Source organism: Tachypleus tridentatus, chromosome 9 (assembly GCF_004210375.1).
Source record: "Tachypleus tridentatus isolate NWPU-2018 chromosome 9, ASM421037v1, whole genome shotgun sequence".
NCBI classification, from domain to species: domain Eukaryota; kingdom Metazoa; phylum Arthropoda; class Merostomata; order Xiphosura; family Limulidae; genus Tachypleus; species Tachypleus tridentatus.
In genome coordinates, this window is record NC_134833.1 from 162662462 (window position 1) to 162681446 (window position 18985).

Sequence of the window (18985 nt, forward strand, 5' to 3'; positions counted from 1 at the left end):
TGAATCGAGAGGCTAAAGGGAAGACAGCTAATTAACGTCATCCATCATGGACTCTTGTGTTGCTCTTGTCAACCTCAATAGTTTAGAATTTGACCATAACTCTTATAACGCATCCACAGCCTATAGTTCTGGAGTCCGATTTCTTTTCTTTATTTTATTTTCTTTGGTGGTAACTGGACGTGAACGATGATTCTTTAGAACCGCAGATCATTAAGGTAGTGCTTAGCTCTCCGGATAAAAGGATCAGTAGGGAAAATAATAATCAGGTTCGAGTTAGGTATGTAAACTAGGTTATGAACATTTACCACACTCCAGCGTTAACCCCTGTACAACTTACAAATATATAGATTGTAAAAGTCCAAGACCTTAAAGGAGCACTGAAAGGTAAGATGGCCTTGCATGATCTGATGGTTAGAACGTAACACCATCTATAATTTTTTAATATACCCCAACTATATCTTCAGCGTTACGTTTCGTACAATAAAAACAAAAATGTATTCGTTAGGTACAAGAATAGTGACTCGCCAGGTGTGATCGATCGGTATATTTGAATTAAGCACAAAGCTACGCTGTGGGCTATCTGTGTTCTGCTCACTATGGGTATCGAAACCCGGTTTTTAGCGGTGTGAAGCGGCAGACATGTCGCTGTGCCACTGTGGGGGGGGGGGGGGAGAGTTGGATTAAGTACTACAGTATGGTGTTTTCTTCTCCATGTCGTAATCTGAGGGTCGAGGGTTCGAATCCCCATCACACCAAACATGCTCGCCCTTTCAGTCGTTATAATGTGACGGTCAATCCCACTACTCGTTGGTAAAAGAGTAGCCCAAGAGTTGGCGGTAAGTGGTAATGACTAGCTGCCTTCTCTCTAGTCTTACACTGTTAAATTAGAGACGGCTAGTACAGATAGCCCTCGTGTAGCTTTGCGCGAAATTCAAAACAAATCAAACCAAACCTTCGAGGCGCAGATAGCCTAGTTGCTTTGCGCCATAAAACGCCAAACCCATCCACTCTCCCAAACCTTCCATGTGATCAGTAGTTCAAAATTAGGTTCGGCGGCAAATAGACTTAGTAACTTCAATATGAACGAAAGAAACGCCTTTAATGGAACCCATCACTCGAGGACTCGCCAAGTGTGACAAGCAATGTCTGACATTAAACTTGTGCTGGGATGGTCTTATGGTTAGGGCGCTTGACTCACAATCCGCGGGTCGTGGATTCGAATCCCTTTCACCGAACGTGCTCGCTCTTTCAACCAAGAGGACGTTATAAAGTGCAGTCAATTCTACTATTTGTTGGTAAGAAAGTAGCTTAATAGTTAGTTGGTCGTGGGTGGTGATAATTAGTTGCCTTCCCTCTAATCTATCACCGTTAAAGTAGGGACGGCTAACGCAAACAGCCATCGTGTAACTTTCCGCGAAATAAAAATAAACCAAACTTAAAAGCAAGTATTTACTTTTGAAAAGTGATTCATGGGAAAAAATAAAACAAGGAAAAACTTTGTTAAGTTTCAAGAATGTTTTAAATTTATTTACACAACACTTGGTGCTGAATTACATATAATACACACACCAAGTAATTTATCAGCATTTTCGCGTACACAGACAAACATTTGATGGTTTTTATAAGTTAATACGCAACGACTGGTGCGCATCTGTGCAGAGTAACTATTTATCTAAGTTTGGATACTACAGTTAAACAGAAAAGGACTTACTGTGCTATTTACAGAGCCATTCTGTGGAAAGTTACCCAACATTCACACCATCTGGACACTTTAAAATTTAAATAATTATGAAATGTTTGTACGTTCAACTTCTAATTCTTAAGACTGAAATACTGAGGTTTACTCTCACTACAAACAGGTTTAACACTACAGTTGCACAGGGTGGCCCGTAAGTTTCTACCCATCCATGTATCTTGTGTATCCAGTGTATCTGTGTGGTGTCACCAGTATTCTTGTGCTCATGTACCCACGTACCTGTCACAATACGCTCTACAAGTGTAAATGGGCTTACATCGGCCATATTTCTCTAAAAACAAAGAAACAAATTTATAATACATGCGTAATTGAATATAACATAATAACATATGGATGGGTAGGTACTTACTGGCCACCCTGTAGATTTCAACAGGTCTGTTTGGGCACAAATTTTTGTGACAAATTAAAAACAAACGAAAATACCTTCTACAAATATTAAAATATTCGTTGAAATGTAACGTGACGTGTAAACCGCGTACATATAACCATAATATTGCCTGCACCGGATCAAATGATAACAATAAAAATAAAAGCTTCTCGTGTTGTATTCGAAATTGAACGAACACACATTTTGTTTATGAAAAACATTTTCAAAAAAAAATTCACAATATGTTAACAAGTAAAAATTATAATACAGATAACACTGGGAACAGCTCTGTTTGACTTGAGAGTTAAGCTACACAGTAGAAATTATAATACAGATAGTACTGAGGACAGCTCTGTTTGACTTGAGAGTTAAGCTACACAGTAGAAGTTATAATACAGATAGTACTGAGGACAGCTCTGTTTGACTTGAGAGTTAAGCTACACAGTAGAAGTTATAATACAGATAGTACTGAGGACAGCTCTGTTTGACTTGAGAGTCAAGCTACACAGTAGATGTTATAATACAGATAACACTGGGAACAGCTCTGTTTGATTTGAGAGTCAAGCTACACAGTAGAAGTTATAATACAGATAACACTGGGAACAGCTCTGTTTGACTTGAGAGTTAAGCTACACAGTAGAAATTATAATACAGATAGTACTGAGGACAGCTCTGTTTGACTTGAGAGTTAAGCTACACAGTAGAAGTTATAATACAGATAGTACTGAGGACAGCTCTGTTTGACTTGAGAGTCAAGCTACACAGTAGAAATTATAATACAGATAGTACTGAGGACAGCTCTGTTTGACTTGAGAGTCAAGCTACACAGTAGAAGTTATAATACAGATAGTACTGAGGACAGCTCTGTTTGACTTGAGAGTCAAGCTACACAGTAGATGTTATAATACAGATTGTACTGGGGACAGCTCTGTTTGGCTTGAGAGTCAAGCTACACAGTAGAAGTTATAATACAGATAGTAATGGGGACAGCTCTGTTTGATTTGAGAGTCAAGCTACACAGTAGAAGTTATAATACAGATAGTACTGGGGACAGCTCTGTTTGATTTGAGAGTCAAGCTACACAGTAGAAGTTATAATACAGATAGTACTGGGGACAGCTCTGGATTTGAGAGTGAAGCTACACAGAAGTTATAATACAGATAGAACTGAGGACAGCTCTGGATTTGAGAGTCAAGCTACACAGTAGAAGTTATAATACAGATAGTACTGAGGACAGCTCTGGATTTGAGAGTCAAGCTACACAGTAGAAGTTATAATACAGATAACACTGGGGACAGCTCTGTTTGATTTGAGAGTCAAGCTACACAGTAGAAGTTATAATACAGATAATACTGGGGACAGCTCTGTTTGATTTGAGAGTCAAGCTACACAGTAGAAGTTATAATACAGATAATACTGGGGACAGCTCTGTTTGATTTGAGAGTGAAGCTACACAGAAGTTATAATACAGATAGAACTGAGGACAGCTCTGGATTTGAGAGTCAAGCTACACAGTAGAAGTTATAATACAGATAGTACTGAGGACAGCTCTGGATTTGAGAGTCAAGCTACACAGTAGAAGTTATAATACAGATAATACTGGGGACAGCTCTGTTTGATTTGAGAGTCAAGCTACACAGTAGAAGTTATAATACAGATTGTACTGAGGACAGCTCTGGATTTGAGAGTCAAGCTACACAGTAGAAGTTATAATACAGATAGTACTGGGGACAGCTCTGTTTGATTTGAGAGTCAAGCTACACAGTAGAAGTTATAATACAGATTGTACTGAGGACAGCTCTGTTTGATTTGAGAGTCAAGCTACACAGTAGAAGTTATAATACAGATAGTACTGGGGACAGCTCTGTTTGATTTGATTTGAGAGTCAAGCTACACAGTAGACGTTATAATACAGATTGTACTGAGGACAGCTCTGGATTTGAGAGTCAAGCTACCCAGTAAAAGTTATAATACAGATAATACTGGGGACAGTTCTGTTTGATTTGAGAGTCAAGCTACACAGTAGAAGTTATAATACAGTTTGTAATGAGGACAGCTCTGTTTGTTTGATTTGAGAGTCAAGCTACACAGTAGATGTTATAATACAGATTGTACTGAGGACAGCTCTGTTTGACTTGAGAGTCAAGCTACACAGTAGAAGTTATAATACAGATTGTACTGAGGACAGCTCTGTTTGACTTGAGAGTCAAGCTACACAGTAGATGTTATAATACAGATAGTACTGAGGACAGCTCTGTTTGTTTGATTTGAGAGTCAAGCTACACAGTAGATGTTATAATACAGATTGTACTGAGGACAGCTCTGTTTGTTTGATTTGAGAGTCAAGCTACACAATAGGTTAACTGCTCTATGCCCACTGCAGGGATCAAATGTCAACATTATAATGCCCTCAGCCCTCAAGCTGATTACTGAGCTATGGAGGTGAGTAAACCAATTTTATAAATAAAGCTAACCCTTACACGCGAGAGATAATTTAAATCTGTCTTTGAAAGTTTGCTTTCGATAAGGTTAGAGTTCGCCCAGTAGTGTTGATTTTGTCAAATTTGTTCCATAATAAAGTTTGCCCTATAATTAATTTGTAGACATTTTTCATGTGATAATTGAGTTAGAATTATCTCTCTTTCCTGATATGTTTTTTTTTTTTAAATCTGATCCTTGGATTAAGGCAAGCTCTCTATATATCTAGATTAGCCTTTGTATGTATATAAAACATTGTCCTATTTTCCGCCAGCATTCTTGTTTGACATGTTAAATGATTTTGACCAAGTCATATACGGATGTCTCGATTATTAAATAAGACGCCAGCAATAAGGTAACTTAATAAAGGCACATTATATGATATGTGAGTGTGATTATATATGTATTCCTTTTTAGTTACTTTTAAAGTTGGTAAAACCAACTGCATGTTGCGTCATTACCACAACGTAATGTTTTATCTGATTTATATGTTTATCAGCGAGATCTTATAGTTATTTTTCGTTCTATAATTAGTCACGTGAGCCGAAAGTTCGTGCCAGTCATGACAGAAAACTAGAAAACGCAAAGGGAATACAGCGTCTCTTCGGTGTCTCAGAGGTATGTTTCATAGTTTATACAGCTAAAATTCGGGGATTGATCCCCGCGGTGAACACAGTGCAGTCGGTCTGTTGTGCTTAGCACCTAGAGCGAATAAAGCGTTGAAGCGCCACCTGCATCAGGGTTGATGTGAGAAAGAGAGGACAACGTGATTGCACTGAATAAAATATTATATTATCAATGCTAAACATAATGATAGAAATTTAAAACAAACAAACAAAAATGTCAGCAGTTTTGTCTTATTTTTACCGCTGTTATTTGATCAGTTGTTTAGTAGTCTATACCGACGTGGGTATAGATATGTTATCCATTGTCGGGTAATTCTAAAATAGTTAATTCAATGAGCTTTGAATATCCGCTTGAAATCATCAGTTTTACCCCTTACGTTTAAACCGTCATTACAACTGGCGCTGCTAATGAGTTTTAAAACTATAAAATAAACATATATCAAACTTTAAAGAATTACAAATAATATATAATATTATTTAAGAGATTAGGGGTTAATTACATGTGAAATGTTTAATGTTTTATCGGTCCCTAGACTCAAGTGACAACGCTGTTAACGTAAACGAACTGTTTGTTTTTAAAAACCAATATTTTAAAATATTCAGAGCTAATTCGTTTTCTCCACTGTTTTCCATGAAAGCAAAACAAAAAAAAACCTCTCATTTCTCTGACATATAGGACAGTTTATAACGTTATGATAATTACATTCTCCTTTCTAAGGTGCATATGATAATTACGTTCTCCTTACTAAGGTGTACTAAGATTGTCCATTTAATTCTAATTAACACAGAATAAACGTTAAATATTTTAGAAGCTAAGTATGAGACACGCAAAATGTTCGCAAGTTAAACGCTACCTATGAGATACAACTACCATCTACATTTATACACAAACACTTAAAGGTCAAAGTGTTTCACGTAGGTTACATTGATAAATGTAACTAAAATTACTTTCTTCTTTTACACGTTTACAAACAGACGGCTGCTAATGATACCTTGTCCATATTATAAATTAATCGTAAAGTACAGAGCTGCGGCTCACAATGAATACACTAACATGAAAATAAAGAAACACACAGGAGGTTAAAGTACCGAGTGACGGCGGGTACTGGCCGGACACCTTGGCTCTACCATCGGACAGAACCCGCCACTGACCGTCATAAAGCATGATAATCGGTTGGTAGGCTTAATCCAAAGTCTCCGAGCTGCGGATGCAATAGAACTCCGTGCATTGTCGTCGGAAACTCTGGCGTGTGGTTTAGTCGAAAAGCGCCACTTACGGCGGCGGTTGGACAGACTCCGACCGACGATACGGCAGCCCCAGGGTGGTGCTGGAGTGTAGGATTCTGAGCAGCGACATTCATGCCTGACGGTTTCAACTCCGTGCCAAATATCCCGTCGGGACTGCTAGCTGGCTCGGAGTCCGAGTTCTGGAGTATGTGCCGGCGATCTGTTGCCGCTTTGTGTTCGTCCTTTCTCGAGCCGTCCGCTGCCGTGCCCTTGGCCGAATCGACACTTTTCCCCTTTTCAACCACGTCCCTGAAATAAAAACAAACAAATAGGTTTGGGTTCCACTAGACTCAGGGGCTTGTCATTACTCAACGTACAGTTACAGCCATGGAGTGACGCTGTACCACCCGTTCTTTGAAGGACTTCTAACAGAGTAACTTCTTCCCCTCTCTTGTCAGTAGAAAAGCAACATCTAAACTCTTTGTGAAGTAACAATAACCTCTTTAAAATACGGTATTAATCATCTATTTATAGTCGGACCACATGCTTTAACACAAAGCAACTAGTGTGTCATGTCGTGCTGGTTCACTAAAGCTATCGATGTGAAGAATCCACTGAAAGTGGTAGTCGTATTATGTTTACAGTAATCGAAATCATCAGATACAAACAGCTCGTATTACACTACACTCTGAAAGCACTAACCGCTCTGCTTACGGCAAAGCCGTTGTTACCTAGGATGGGCAACTGGGTATGTTTGAGTTACCTCAGACCTTATTGACGGCTAGTGATCAGTGATGTCCAGAAAACCCACTTTTAGAGAAAAATATATATGTAAAAACGGTTCGTTTGGGTTGAGAATTTTCTGTGTTTCTTTTTGGAGGAGCGAACAACGTTTCGACCTTCTTCGGTCATCGTCAGGTTCATACATACTTATATGTATATACTTATTGACGGCTGTATTTTTGTATGTATTTTTATGCCAGTCGTATTTATTCACGTGCAATTTGTAGTTTGAAAGAGTGTTTCTTCTCCGTTATAACTAAACATATTTATTTAACTTCTTGAATCACTTGGGTTTTGTGAGGGCTTATTTTCAAATGTATCTCTCAATTAAAGGAGTTTATATATATATATGTATATATGTAGGCCAAATAAAACACACATTTATCAACACGATTGACTAATTATTTACAAACTGAATTGAAGTCGGTCTCAATGTTTCACTAGTGCCATGTAAAAATGGTCAATTTTCCTTTGCTGTTTTTAAATATTAACCCCGCCATCAAAGGTGGACAAATTTTTGTTTTTATCCACGTGTGGGCCCGGCATGGCCAGGTGGTTAAGGCACTCGACTTGTAATCCGGGGGTCTTGGGTTCGAATCCCCGTTACACCAAACATGCTCGGCCTTTCAGCCGTACGTGCGTTATAATGTTACGGCCAATTCCACTATTCGTTGGTAAAAGAGTATCCCAAGAGTTGGCGGCGGGTGGTGACGAGTAGCTGCCTTCCCTCTAGTCTTACACTGCTAAATTAGGGACAGCTAGCGCAGATAGCCCTCGAGTAGCTTTGCGCGAAATTCAGAACAAAAACAACTCTCCACGTGTGTGTTTCAATATTTGTCAGGAATCTTTCTCTTGAACGGCTGAATGCATTTGGAAGAAAGTTGGTGTACGTTTAGACCATAATCCAAGTTATAAATGATTGTGTTGTTCAGGAACAAAGTCATACGAAGGTCACGAAAATCCAAAAAACAAAACCAAATAATCTGTTAACGTGGGAACCAATGTTTCACACTATTTTCACTCTATAACTCAGTCAAAAATAACGAAGACTTTAATGAAACGTGATAAACATGTGTAGAATATTATTCTTCCTTGTTCTGCCCAAAATGGTCCTTGTCCGTTGATAATGATGGACATACAGACATATTTTCCTATCGTTTTGAGGGCCGAATATGATTTAAACTGCCTATCGGAGGTACGATCCTACTGGGTGTAAAACTGTGTTAACTCTGTTTACTAGAATCTTTAATTTCAATACGCGTTGATTTAGACAAACACACACACACACCTGACTGGATAGTAGAAACTTAATTAAGCTGCAATTTACCAGTATCGCCCCCCCCCAAGTGGCTCAGCGGTATGTCTGTGGACTTACAACGCTATAAAATCGGGTTTCGATACCCGCGGTGAGCAGAGCACAAATAGCCCATTGTGTAGCTTTGTGCTTAATTCAAAAACAACAACGTTTATGACAGAAGCTAGGAAGAGAAAAACATAATTTTATGTAACGTCCTCTGCCGGCAGGGTCTACATAGCGCATCATATTGGGTATTGTTTTGTTTTTGCCTTTTATGGTAATAAAAAAACTGGCCAAAAGAAATAGATCAAATCATTCATGTGCTCGGGAAGGGTAGTCATTATACGGATTTATCACAATAATGATGTTACTTACGTTTATTCTAGTATAAATCCTACGCAATTTAAGTCGTCGTATACGTATTTGCAATTTTGGCAATTATAAACAAACTCATATGAAATAAAGGGTCTTCTAGCTTGGGACAACAACAGACTATTGTTAGAAATATCCCCTTTACCTGAAGAATGCCTCTTCCCACAATTGGCCCTCGTCCCAGCATTCCCTGATCACTCATTTTATAATCACATCAACTGGATTATTACAATAGTTAAAACTTAAAACCACATTTCTTTTCAATACTCCGTCATCACGCAAAACCTTCATAACAAACGAGTTTAACTCAGTGCTAAATAAACCCTTGGTATAAATACTCCCTTTCTGACAGGCTTTTACATAACAGAACAATCTAGGAGATATTTACGATTGCATTCAACTAATACGGGAAAGAACAATGAATTGTTTGTTTGTTTTGAATTTCGCGCAAAGCTACACGAGGGCTATCCGTGCTAGCCGTCCCTATTTTAGTAGTGTAAGACTAGAGGGAAGGCACCACCCACCGCCAACTCTTGGGCTACTCTTTTACCAACGAATAGTGGGATTGACCGTCACATTATAACGCCCCCACGGCTGAAAGAACGAGCATGTTTGGTGCAACGGAGGTTCGAACCTGCGACCCTCAGATTACGAGTCGAGCGCTCTAACCACCTGGCCATGCCGGGGCCCATCAAAGTTTCATAGTTCGTACATATCCTACTAGTGGAAAGAATAAAAAAAAAGAGTCCTTTTCACTTTTTAGTGCTTCTAAAGAATAAATAAAGATATATGTATGGCTGTTAATAGCATCGAGTTTCAGCAATATATAAAGAATAGATTGTGCACTTTTCCTGTGGTCCAGTATATAACCATGAAGAGCTTTTAAGAAATAGTTGTTACAAATAGAATGTTCCATAGTATGTGTGTACTGCCTTAAGAAATATGTTAAACCTTACACTCTATCTGTGTGTGTGGTACCTCAAGGAATAGTTGTTAAAAATATAGAATTCCATATGTTTGTATAGACATGGATCTCTGACTAGTTATACTGAATTAGAAACGGTATGAAAAATGTTTTATTAGGCGCTACGTGGTGATATACGTGTATGCATGTGTTTATATATGTACCCAGCTTTGTCTTACTTTAGGTAGGAACGGTTTATATTTGTAGTTAAGGACAAAGTTACGAGAGAAGGACAACCTGAGCTGTGTCCAACATGGGTATCACATTATGGTTGTTGTCAGCATTACGAGCTTACAGACTCCGCTGAGCCAATGGGTGGGTGCGGTGAGGTGGGAGGTTGTAAGGAGATGACTTGTAATAGTATGGAACATTCTACACATTGAAAATATATGACGTCATAGCTGTGACGCGAAGTCTAAGACTAAGCGACTCGCATGTTTTCAGATTAAAGTCCAATGTGAAACGCGCGCTGGCATAGTCTAGTGGTTAGTACGCTCGATTCACAATCTGCAGGCCACGGATTCGAATCCTCTTCACCGAGGGCATTATGAACTGACGATCAAACCCACTATTCGTTGGTAAAAGAGTAACTTAAGGTGTTGGGTGGTATTGACCAGCTGATCTTTCTAGTCTATTAGTATTAAAGTAGAGGCGGCTAGTGTATGTAGTTCTCACGTAGCTTTGTGTGAAATTTAAAACATTTAAACACAGGACTTTATAAAAAGGCCTATCAGAATATAAGATGAGGAAGGCTGCGAATGTGTGGTCACGAAATTTGTAACATACGTGTATTCGTGCTTATCAGAGTCGAGTATATACGCATTATATATGTTTATATCGATAATACACAACTTACATGTGTAGTCAGATCAAGTCGTTAGCACAAAGGATCACGTGCGAACGTTCTAACATCTTTAAAACGAGGTTTATTATTGTCATGACGAAGAATAGTGAACTATTCGAAAGCGCTCGAGTTTTGGGCAAAACTCGTTTTGAAAATATTACAAGTTACATTTGCTTATATTGAGAATACACGAGTTAAATATGCTCATATTTATAATACACGAGTTAAATATGCTCATATTTATAATACACCAATCACACGTTTCGTATTTAATAGGATTGAGAGTTCGAGAGTACATGAATTACTGATATTTGTGTGAGAGTTGAGAGTACGTGAGTGACGTTGGTTCTTGTCTCACAAAGCCAAGCATACTCGAGTACGGTATGTTTCTGTCTGCCATGTCTGCCATCGTCGAGAGTACATGATTCCTGTCTGACAAGATTAATAACGTATTAGTTATTAGTATCTCAGAGAGTCGAGAGTATATGACCAACATATATTCGAATCTAACAAGATTGACAGCTTAGTGTTAAGATGAACTAAAAGGTACAGTTATTCGTGATTGACACGACTAGGATTAGGTGAGAACACGAGTTACGCTTGTTCGTCTCTCACAAGGTCGAATTTACGTGTGTTACACATAACACGTGACGTTGGCTACGGGCAGTGACACAAGATGACCTGTCTATAATATACAAGAGTATGAAACTTATATTTTATAATAATTTGAAGACTGACCAGTTCTCTTCATCTCAAATTGGGTTGTGGTATGGAGGTTATAAATATACGAAGGTATTACGTACGGGTGCAACCTATGTTAATCGTATAGCTGCATTTACACATTCCACACTTGTTGTGCACATGTATACATACACATACATATACACATGAAACTATGAAACCAAACAGTGCATATTATGAGGTATCATTAAAATCATACATTCGTGTATAAAAATACAGAGCAACTTCCATCGATTCATATGTTTTTATAACAGATAAGTTATTTTCAAGTGACGAGAGAGGTCACGTACGTAAGTTTCAAATGTCTGGAGCGCCCGTTATACACGACATTTCTGTACATTTATATTACCTTGAAAAGTGGATTAAGGAACACCTGAAATAATGTACTGTGTTACTATCCTTCATTTGTTAGCTGTTTTACGTAAAGAAGCGATGAAAAACGGTGGTTAGTATGTTGTAAGGAGGCAGTAAGAACAAGTCAGTTTGTATGTTGTAACAAGGCAGTAAGAACAAGTCAGTTTGTATGTTGTAACAAGGCAGTAAGAACAAGTCAGTTTGTATCTTGTAACAAGGCAGTAAGAACAAGTCAGTTTGTATGTTGTAACAAGGCAGTAAGAACAAGTCAGTTTGTATGTTGTAACAAGACAGTAAGAACAAGTCAGTTTGTATGTTGTAACAAGGCAGTAAGAACAAGTCAGTTTGTATGTTGTAAGGAGGCAGTAAGAACAAGTCAGTTTGTATGTTGTAACAAGGCAGTAAGAACAAGTCAGTTTGTATGTTGTAACAAGGCAGTAAGAACAAGTCAGTTTGTATGTTGTAAGGAGGCAGTAAGAACAAGTCAGTTTCTATGTTGTAACAAGGCAGTAAACACAAGTCAGTTTCTATGTTGTAACAAGGCAGTAAGAACAAGTCAGTTTGTATGTTGTAACAAGGCAGTAAGAACAAGTCAGTTTGTATGTTGTAACAAGGCAGTAAGAACAAGTCAGTTTGTATGTTGTAACAAGACAGTAAGAACAAGTCAGTTTGTATGTTGTAACAAGACAGTAAGAACAAGACAGTTTGTATGTTGTAACAAGGCAGTAAGAACAAGTAAGTTTGTATGTTGTAACAAGGCAGTAAGAACAAGTAAGTTTGTATGTTGTAACAAGACAGTAAGAACAAGTCAGTTTGTATGTTGTAACAAGGCAGTAAGAACAAGTCAGTTTGTATGTTGTAACAAGGCAGTAAGAACAAGTCAGTTTGTATCTTGTAACAAGGCAGTAAGAACAAGTCAGTTTGTATGTTGTAACAAGGCAGTAAGAACAAGTCAGTTTGTATGTTGTAACAAGACAGTAAGAACAAGTCAGTTTGTATGTTGTAACAAGGCAGTAAACACAAGTCAGTTTCTATGTTGTAACAAGGCAGTAAGAACAAGTCAGTTTGTATGTTGTAACAAGGCAGTAAGAACAAGTCAGTTTGTATGTTGTAACAAGGCAGTAAGAACAAGTCAGTTTGTATGTTGTAAGGAGGCAGTAAGAACAAGTCAGTTTGTATGTTGTAACAAGGCAGTAAGAACAAGTCAGTTTGTGTGTTGTAACAAGGCAGTAAGAACAAGTCAGTTTGTATGTTGTAAGGAGGCAGTAAGAACAAGTCAGTTTCTATGTTGTAACAAGGCAGTAAACACAAGTCAGTTTCTATGTTGTAACAAGGCAGTAAGAACAAGTCAGTTTGTATGTTGTAACAAGGCAGTAAGAACAAGTCAGTTTGTATGTTGTAACAAGGCAGTAAGAACAAGTCAGTTTGTATGTTGTAACAAGACAGTAAGAACAAGTCAGTTTGTATGTTGTAACAAGACAGTAAGAACAAGACAGTTTGTATGTTGTAACAAGGCAGTAAGAACAAGTAAGTTTGTATGTTGTAACAAGGCAGTAAGAACAAGTAAGTTTGTATGTTGTAACAAGACAGTAAGAACAAGTCAGTTTGTATGTTGTAACAAGGCAGTAAAACAAGTCAGTTTGTATGTTGTAACAAGGCAGTAAGAACAAGTCAGTTTGTATGTTGTAACAAGGCAGTAAGAACAAGTCAGTTTGTATGTTGTAACAAGGCAGTAAGAACAAGTCAGTTTGTATGTTGTAACAAGACAATAAGAACAAGTCAGTTTGTGTGTTGTAACAAGGCAGTAGAAACAAGTCAGTTTGTATGGTGTAAGAAGACAGTAGAAACAAGTCAGTTTGTATGTTGTAACAAGGCAGTAAGAACAAGTCAGTTTGTATGTTGTAACAAGGCAGTAAGAACAAGTCAGTTTGTATGTTGTAACAAGACAATAAGAACAAGTCAGTTTGTGTGTTGTAACAAGGCAGAAGAAACAAGTCAGTTTGTATGGTGTAAGAAGACAGTAAAAACAAGTTAGTTTGTATGTTGTAGCAAGGCAGTAAGAACAAGTCATTTTGTATGTTGTAACAAGGCAGTAAGAACAAGTCAGTTTGTATGTTGTAACAAGACAATAAGAACAAGTCAGTTTCTGTGTTGTAACAAGGCAGTAGAAACAAGTCAGTTTGTATGGTGTAAGAAGACAGTAAAAACAAGTTAGTTTGTAAGTTAGTTTTTACGTTGTAATAAGTAGCCAGCTTATTTGGTCAGTTTGTTTCCCAGTCAACATTAGTATTAATATTATAACAACAGTCTTTGTATTATAGAAATACAGTTACTATAATGGAAAATGAAATCAGGAGAATCTATTCTATATAATATGTTTGTTCGTTTGTAAAGAAACGAAAGTTGGGAAATGGTTTGTCCGTAAATCAGGAAGATTAAAATATATTTTGGGTCGGGAGCAAGTTATCTCACACCTATCCAAGTTCCTGCCCGAAACCTGTAGCCCCCGTATAACCTCGGCCTTTATCGAAAACATAACGGAAGCTACACGAGCACATTTCAAAGATTAAGTACAATTACAACTTGTCTAAATACACGAGGAAAACAAAACAAACGTTTCCGTTCAATCTTACCGTACATTATTAATACGTATTGTACGCTCAAACCTCAATTGTTTATATCACGGAGTATATACACCTAAACGACAACAGATTAATATATCTGAAAGAGTTAGATAATTCGACGTCAGTACACACGAAATACAAAGAGACGCTTATTTTCGCTCCACATAACATTTGTGGCCTTGATAATTGCGTTCAAAGTCAATATCGGGGATAGTATTCATCCGCATGGAATAGCGTGGATGCTATTTTTAATCTAAACCAATATAAAAGAACACCTTTATACCTATACTAGCCCCCCCCCAGTGGCTCAGCGGTATGTCTGTGGACTTACAACACTAAAAACCGGGTTTCGATACCCGTGGTGGGCAGAGCACAGATAGCCCATTGAGTAGCTTTGTGCTTAATTCAAAACAACAACAACATATAGTAATTAATAACCTAACATCCAACTGCAACGCCCCCTACAGTCCCGTACCCGTTTACATTCTCAGTTGCAAAATCTCTCTTTGTTAACCTGAAGATGACCTAAGAAGGTTGAGCCATTGTTCTCTGCTTTATTAGTAAAAATGTTGATACCGGTATCAGCCGTTTTGAGAAACAAATTTAATCAACACATTTTCTTATAAAACTTTCACTTTCATAACTGGACTGATAAGAGATGAATAATTTATGTTATCTTGACCAGTGAGAAAAATAATAGCATCGCAAAAGTATAATTTAAACACTGGATGACAAACAAAAAATTACCACTGACCAATCCAATTTTGTAACATAATCCATAAAGCCGTTTTCCAATTAAAAAGTGATTTTTTTTTTTTTGAAATGCCAAACAAAGTTGAAGCTTGTTAAATGTCGGATGTGATATGCTTTGACAAACTGTGATTCAATACAGAGGTCGAAGTACACGAAATCGTAACCTTTATTTATTTGTTTTGTTTTCATACTTTTAAAGGATAAGCCTTTGTTTAGCAGTGACCTAAAGCTTTTCCTTTTAAAACAATAAAACTTATTAATTATGAATTTATTGTAAAGATAAACGTTTTCTGAATGATGTTCTATTCAGTCAGTTCAAACGTGACCCATGACAAAAATTGTGTGTTCAGAAACAATCGCTAATAACAATACCGTGTATTCAGAAACAATAAAATCTGGTATCAATACGATAGGTGTCCAAAAGGTTCGTGCCCTAACCTATCATGAGAAAGAGACACTGGGTTAATTATTATTTATTTTCCAATATAATCTCCTCTGGGTTTCTACGCTAGCGCCACAAGTGCTGTTAGGCCTTTATGCTCTTCTGAAAGAACTCTTGTGATTGGCCCTCAGTCCATGACGTACGATATTATCAGTACTCTGGAATCTTCGACTTTTCAGAAAGATTTTAAAGTTAGGGAAGAGACTTACTTGGAACTAAATCCTGTGAGTAAAGGGCGTGATTTAATAAGTTAAAGCCAGCAACCCGCGATTTATCAGCTAGGGTATTGTCCTGAGGGGAGATCACACTGTCCTGATAGAAGAATACATTGTCCTGATGGAGAAAAACATTTTCCTGATAGAAGAACATATTACCTTTATGGAGGAAAGCAATGTCCTGATGGAGGAAAACATTGTCCTGATGGAAAATTGCACTGTCCTGACAAAACGTTCTGTCCTGATGGAAGAACACATTCTCTTGTTGGAGGAAAACACTGTCCTGATGGAGAAAAGCATTGTCCTGATGGAAGATCATACCTTTTCTGAACAAACCTCTTTTTTCTTTTATTTGGGTTTTGACACAAATTGTTGATGAAGAATGTATAATAGTCTCCTGTAACGGTTTAACTCCTTTCCAAACAAGCAACTAGAAACACGCCCTTGGCATCTCAAACAATTGATGACATAAGCATTTCAGCAGTGATTTAAGTTGTGACTTGAAATTCTTTGGAGTGCGTTAACTTGGGTGTTTTAGTTGAAGGCTTTACACCTTTGTCTCTGGATAGAAGTGGTGAATACTTTTGGAGTTGGCGTTAGCTTTCAACAACTCGAATACGTTTCTGCTCAGGTGACAACATTGCTGGAAATTCATCCGGTACAAACCAGACTCGTGTCCAAACTTTCACTTAAAATGCTTGCTGCAGTACATCTGTTAATTTCCTGATGGAGGTGTTTCTATTGTACATAACAAAAGCAAGAGCTTGTCTATAATTTCTATTGTGGTCAATGTCGAATGCCGGTTTGACCTCGGATCATTTTCAATGATTGTTTAACGCACTTAAACTCAGCACTACCACTTTTTCACTGTTGGAAGAGCACCCTCTCTTAACGCTGCTTCCATGTCCTGGTGGATTTCTTGCTGTGTTGTTTTCTTTTAAACAAAATATTTGATCACGGAACGAAATTTAAGACTTTTTTTTTGAATTTCACACAAAGCTACTCGAGGGCTATCTGTGCTAGCCGTTCCTAATTTAGCAGTGTAAGACTAGAGGGAAGGCAGCTAGTCATCACCACCCACCGCCAACTCTTGGGCTACTCTTTTACCAACGAATAGTGGGATTGACCCTAACATTATAACGCCCCCACAGCTGGGAGGGCGAGCATGTTCGGATTACGAGTCGCATGCCTTACGCGCTGGGCCATGCCGGGCCCCTCTATCTGCTGAGTCCACCGAGGGGAATCGAACCCCTGATTTTAGCGTTGTAAGTCCGGAGACATACCGATGTAAATTTAAGAATATTGACTTCTTTACTTAAAAATCAGTAACACACAAAATAAGCTGGTTATGCGTTATGTGTTGTTTACTCATATAAATTTTGAAACTTAATATTCAGTAGAGGAAAAAAATCACTCACACTAGTTTCTTTTGTATGTGTGGACAGGCCACGAACTTTATGACAACCCTTGTATACCTTTTGTAACAATGTGTTAACAACACGTTTGTTGTTAACAAACAGGTTATATGCGTGGTGCCCACCACGGATATCTAAACGTAGTTTTAGTGCGATATAAGCCTTCAGACTTACCGCTGAGACACGAGGGACGCGTTTCCAAACAATTGCAACTGACGGGAAAGAACGTTAGAAACAACGATCTGTGATAGGGAAGAACGTTTAGAAACAACGATCTGTGATAGGGAAGAACGTTTAGAAACAACGATCTATGATAGGGAAGAACGTTTAGAAACAACGATCTGTGACAGGGAAGAACGTTTAGAAACAACGATCTGTGATAGGGAAGAACGTTTAGAAACAACGATCTATGATAGGGAAGAACGTTTAGAAACAACGATCTATGATAGGGAAGAACGTTTAGAAACAACGATCTGTGACAGGAAGAACGTTTAGAAACAACGATCTGTGACAGGAAGAACGTTTAGAAACAACGATCTGTGACAGGGAAGAACGTTTAAAACAACGATCTATGATAGGGAAGAACGTTTAGAAACAACGATCTATGATAGGGAAGAACGTTTAGAAACAACGATCTATGATAGGGAAGAACGTTTAGAAACAACGATCTATGATAGGGAAGAACGTTTAGAAACAACGATCTGTGACAGGGAAGAACGTTTAGAAACAACGATCTGTGACAGGGAAGAACGTTTAGAAACAACGATCTGTGACAGGGAAGAACGTTTAGAAACAACGATCTGTGACAGGGAAGAACGTTTAGAAACAACGATCTATGATAGGGAAGAACATTTAGAAACAACGATCTATGATAGGGAAGAACGTTTAGAAACAACGATCTATGATAGGGAAGAACGTTTAGAAACAACGATCTATGATAGGGAAGAACGTTTAGAAACAACGATCTATGATAGGGAAGAACGTTTAGAAACAACGATCTATGATAGGGAAGAACGTTTAGAAACAACGATCTATGATAGGGAAGAACGTTTAGAAACAACGATCTATGATAGGGAAGAACGTTTAGAAACAACGATCTATGATAGGAAAGATGTCATAGAGCAAAAGTAACATCTATTTGAATATTTTATTCAACAAAGACAGTGATTTAATAAATCGGTTTTGAATTGTAAAAAACACTAAAAAACTTAAAAAATATAATAAAATAATTGTTGACCGTCTAATTAGTTATATGACGTCATCATCGAGTTTTTCTATATTGATGTCGCAAATATTTACGTGTTGTATGGTTAACTTGCATTGTTATCAAACCTCAGGTGATGTAACATCCCACAAGCCTTGTGGTTATAACTAAACACATGCAAACACGTGTATATGTTTGTGTATTTGTGCTCTGGGATAAAAAGTTCACTGTAATTTAATATTTATTTTGTTTACTTGTAGCAAAAAAAAAAACAAAAAACAATTCATAGAGTACTTGGAAAAGTAATAAACAGATCGATAGTTGTGTTAATATTAAAGTGTATTTTGAAACGTAATGAAAATAAAAAGGAATTTATAACTGGAAGTTATAGTTGGAATTTATAATTGCACGATAACATGGACAGTCCCTCTTGCAAGATAATTTCAAGCTCTTTGGTCAAACGTTTAAAACTGTATCAACTCTCTTTGGATTAGACGATATCGTTACGAAGGCAGTGACAGTC

General features: G+C 37.7%; 1 protein-coding gene across 2 annotated transcripts in view; it reads right to left on the reverse strand.

Moving 5' to 3' along the window:
- Nucleotides 1-1496: 1496 nt before the first annotated feature.
- LOC143226832 (homeobox protein ceh-34-like) overlaps nucleotides 1497-18985 on the reverse strand; it is a 32637-nt gene continuing 15148 nt past the window's right edge. Inside the window, exons 2-3 of one of the 2 annotated variants that reach the window (XM_076458307.1) lie at nucleotides 6505-6763; nucleotides 1497-2027 (exon numbers count right to left, since the gene is read on the reverse strand). In XM_076458307.1, the coding sequence (XP_076314422.1) occupies nucleotides 1806-2027; nucleotides 6505-6763 (481 nt within the window). In that variant the 3' untranslated portion in view covers nucleotides 1497-1805. Of the gene's footprint in view, nucleotides 2028-6316; nucleotides 6764-18985 lie in introns of both variants that reach the window. The other variant, XR_013014765.1, reaches the window with a different exon arrangement.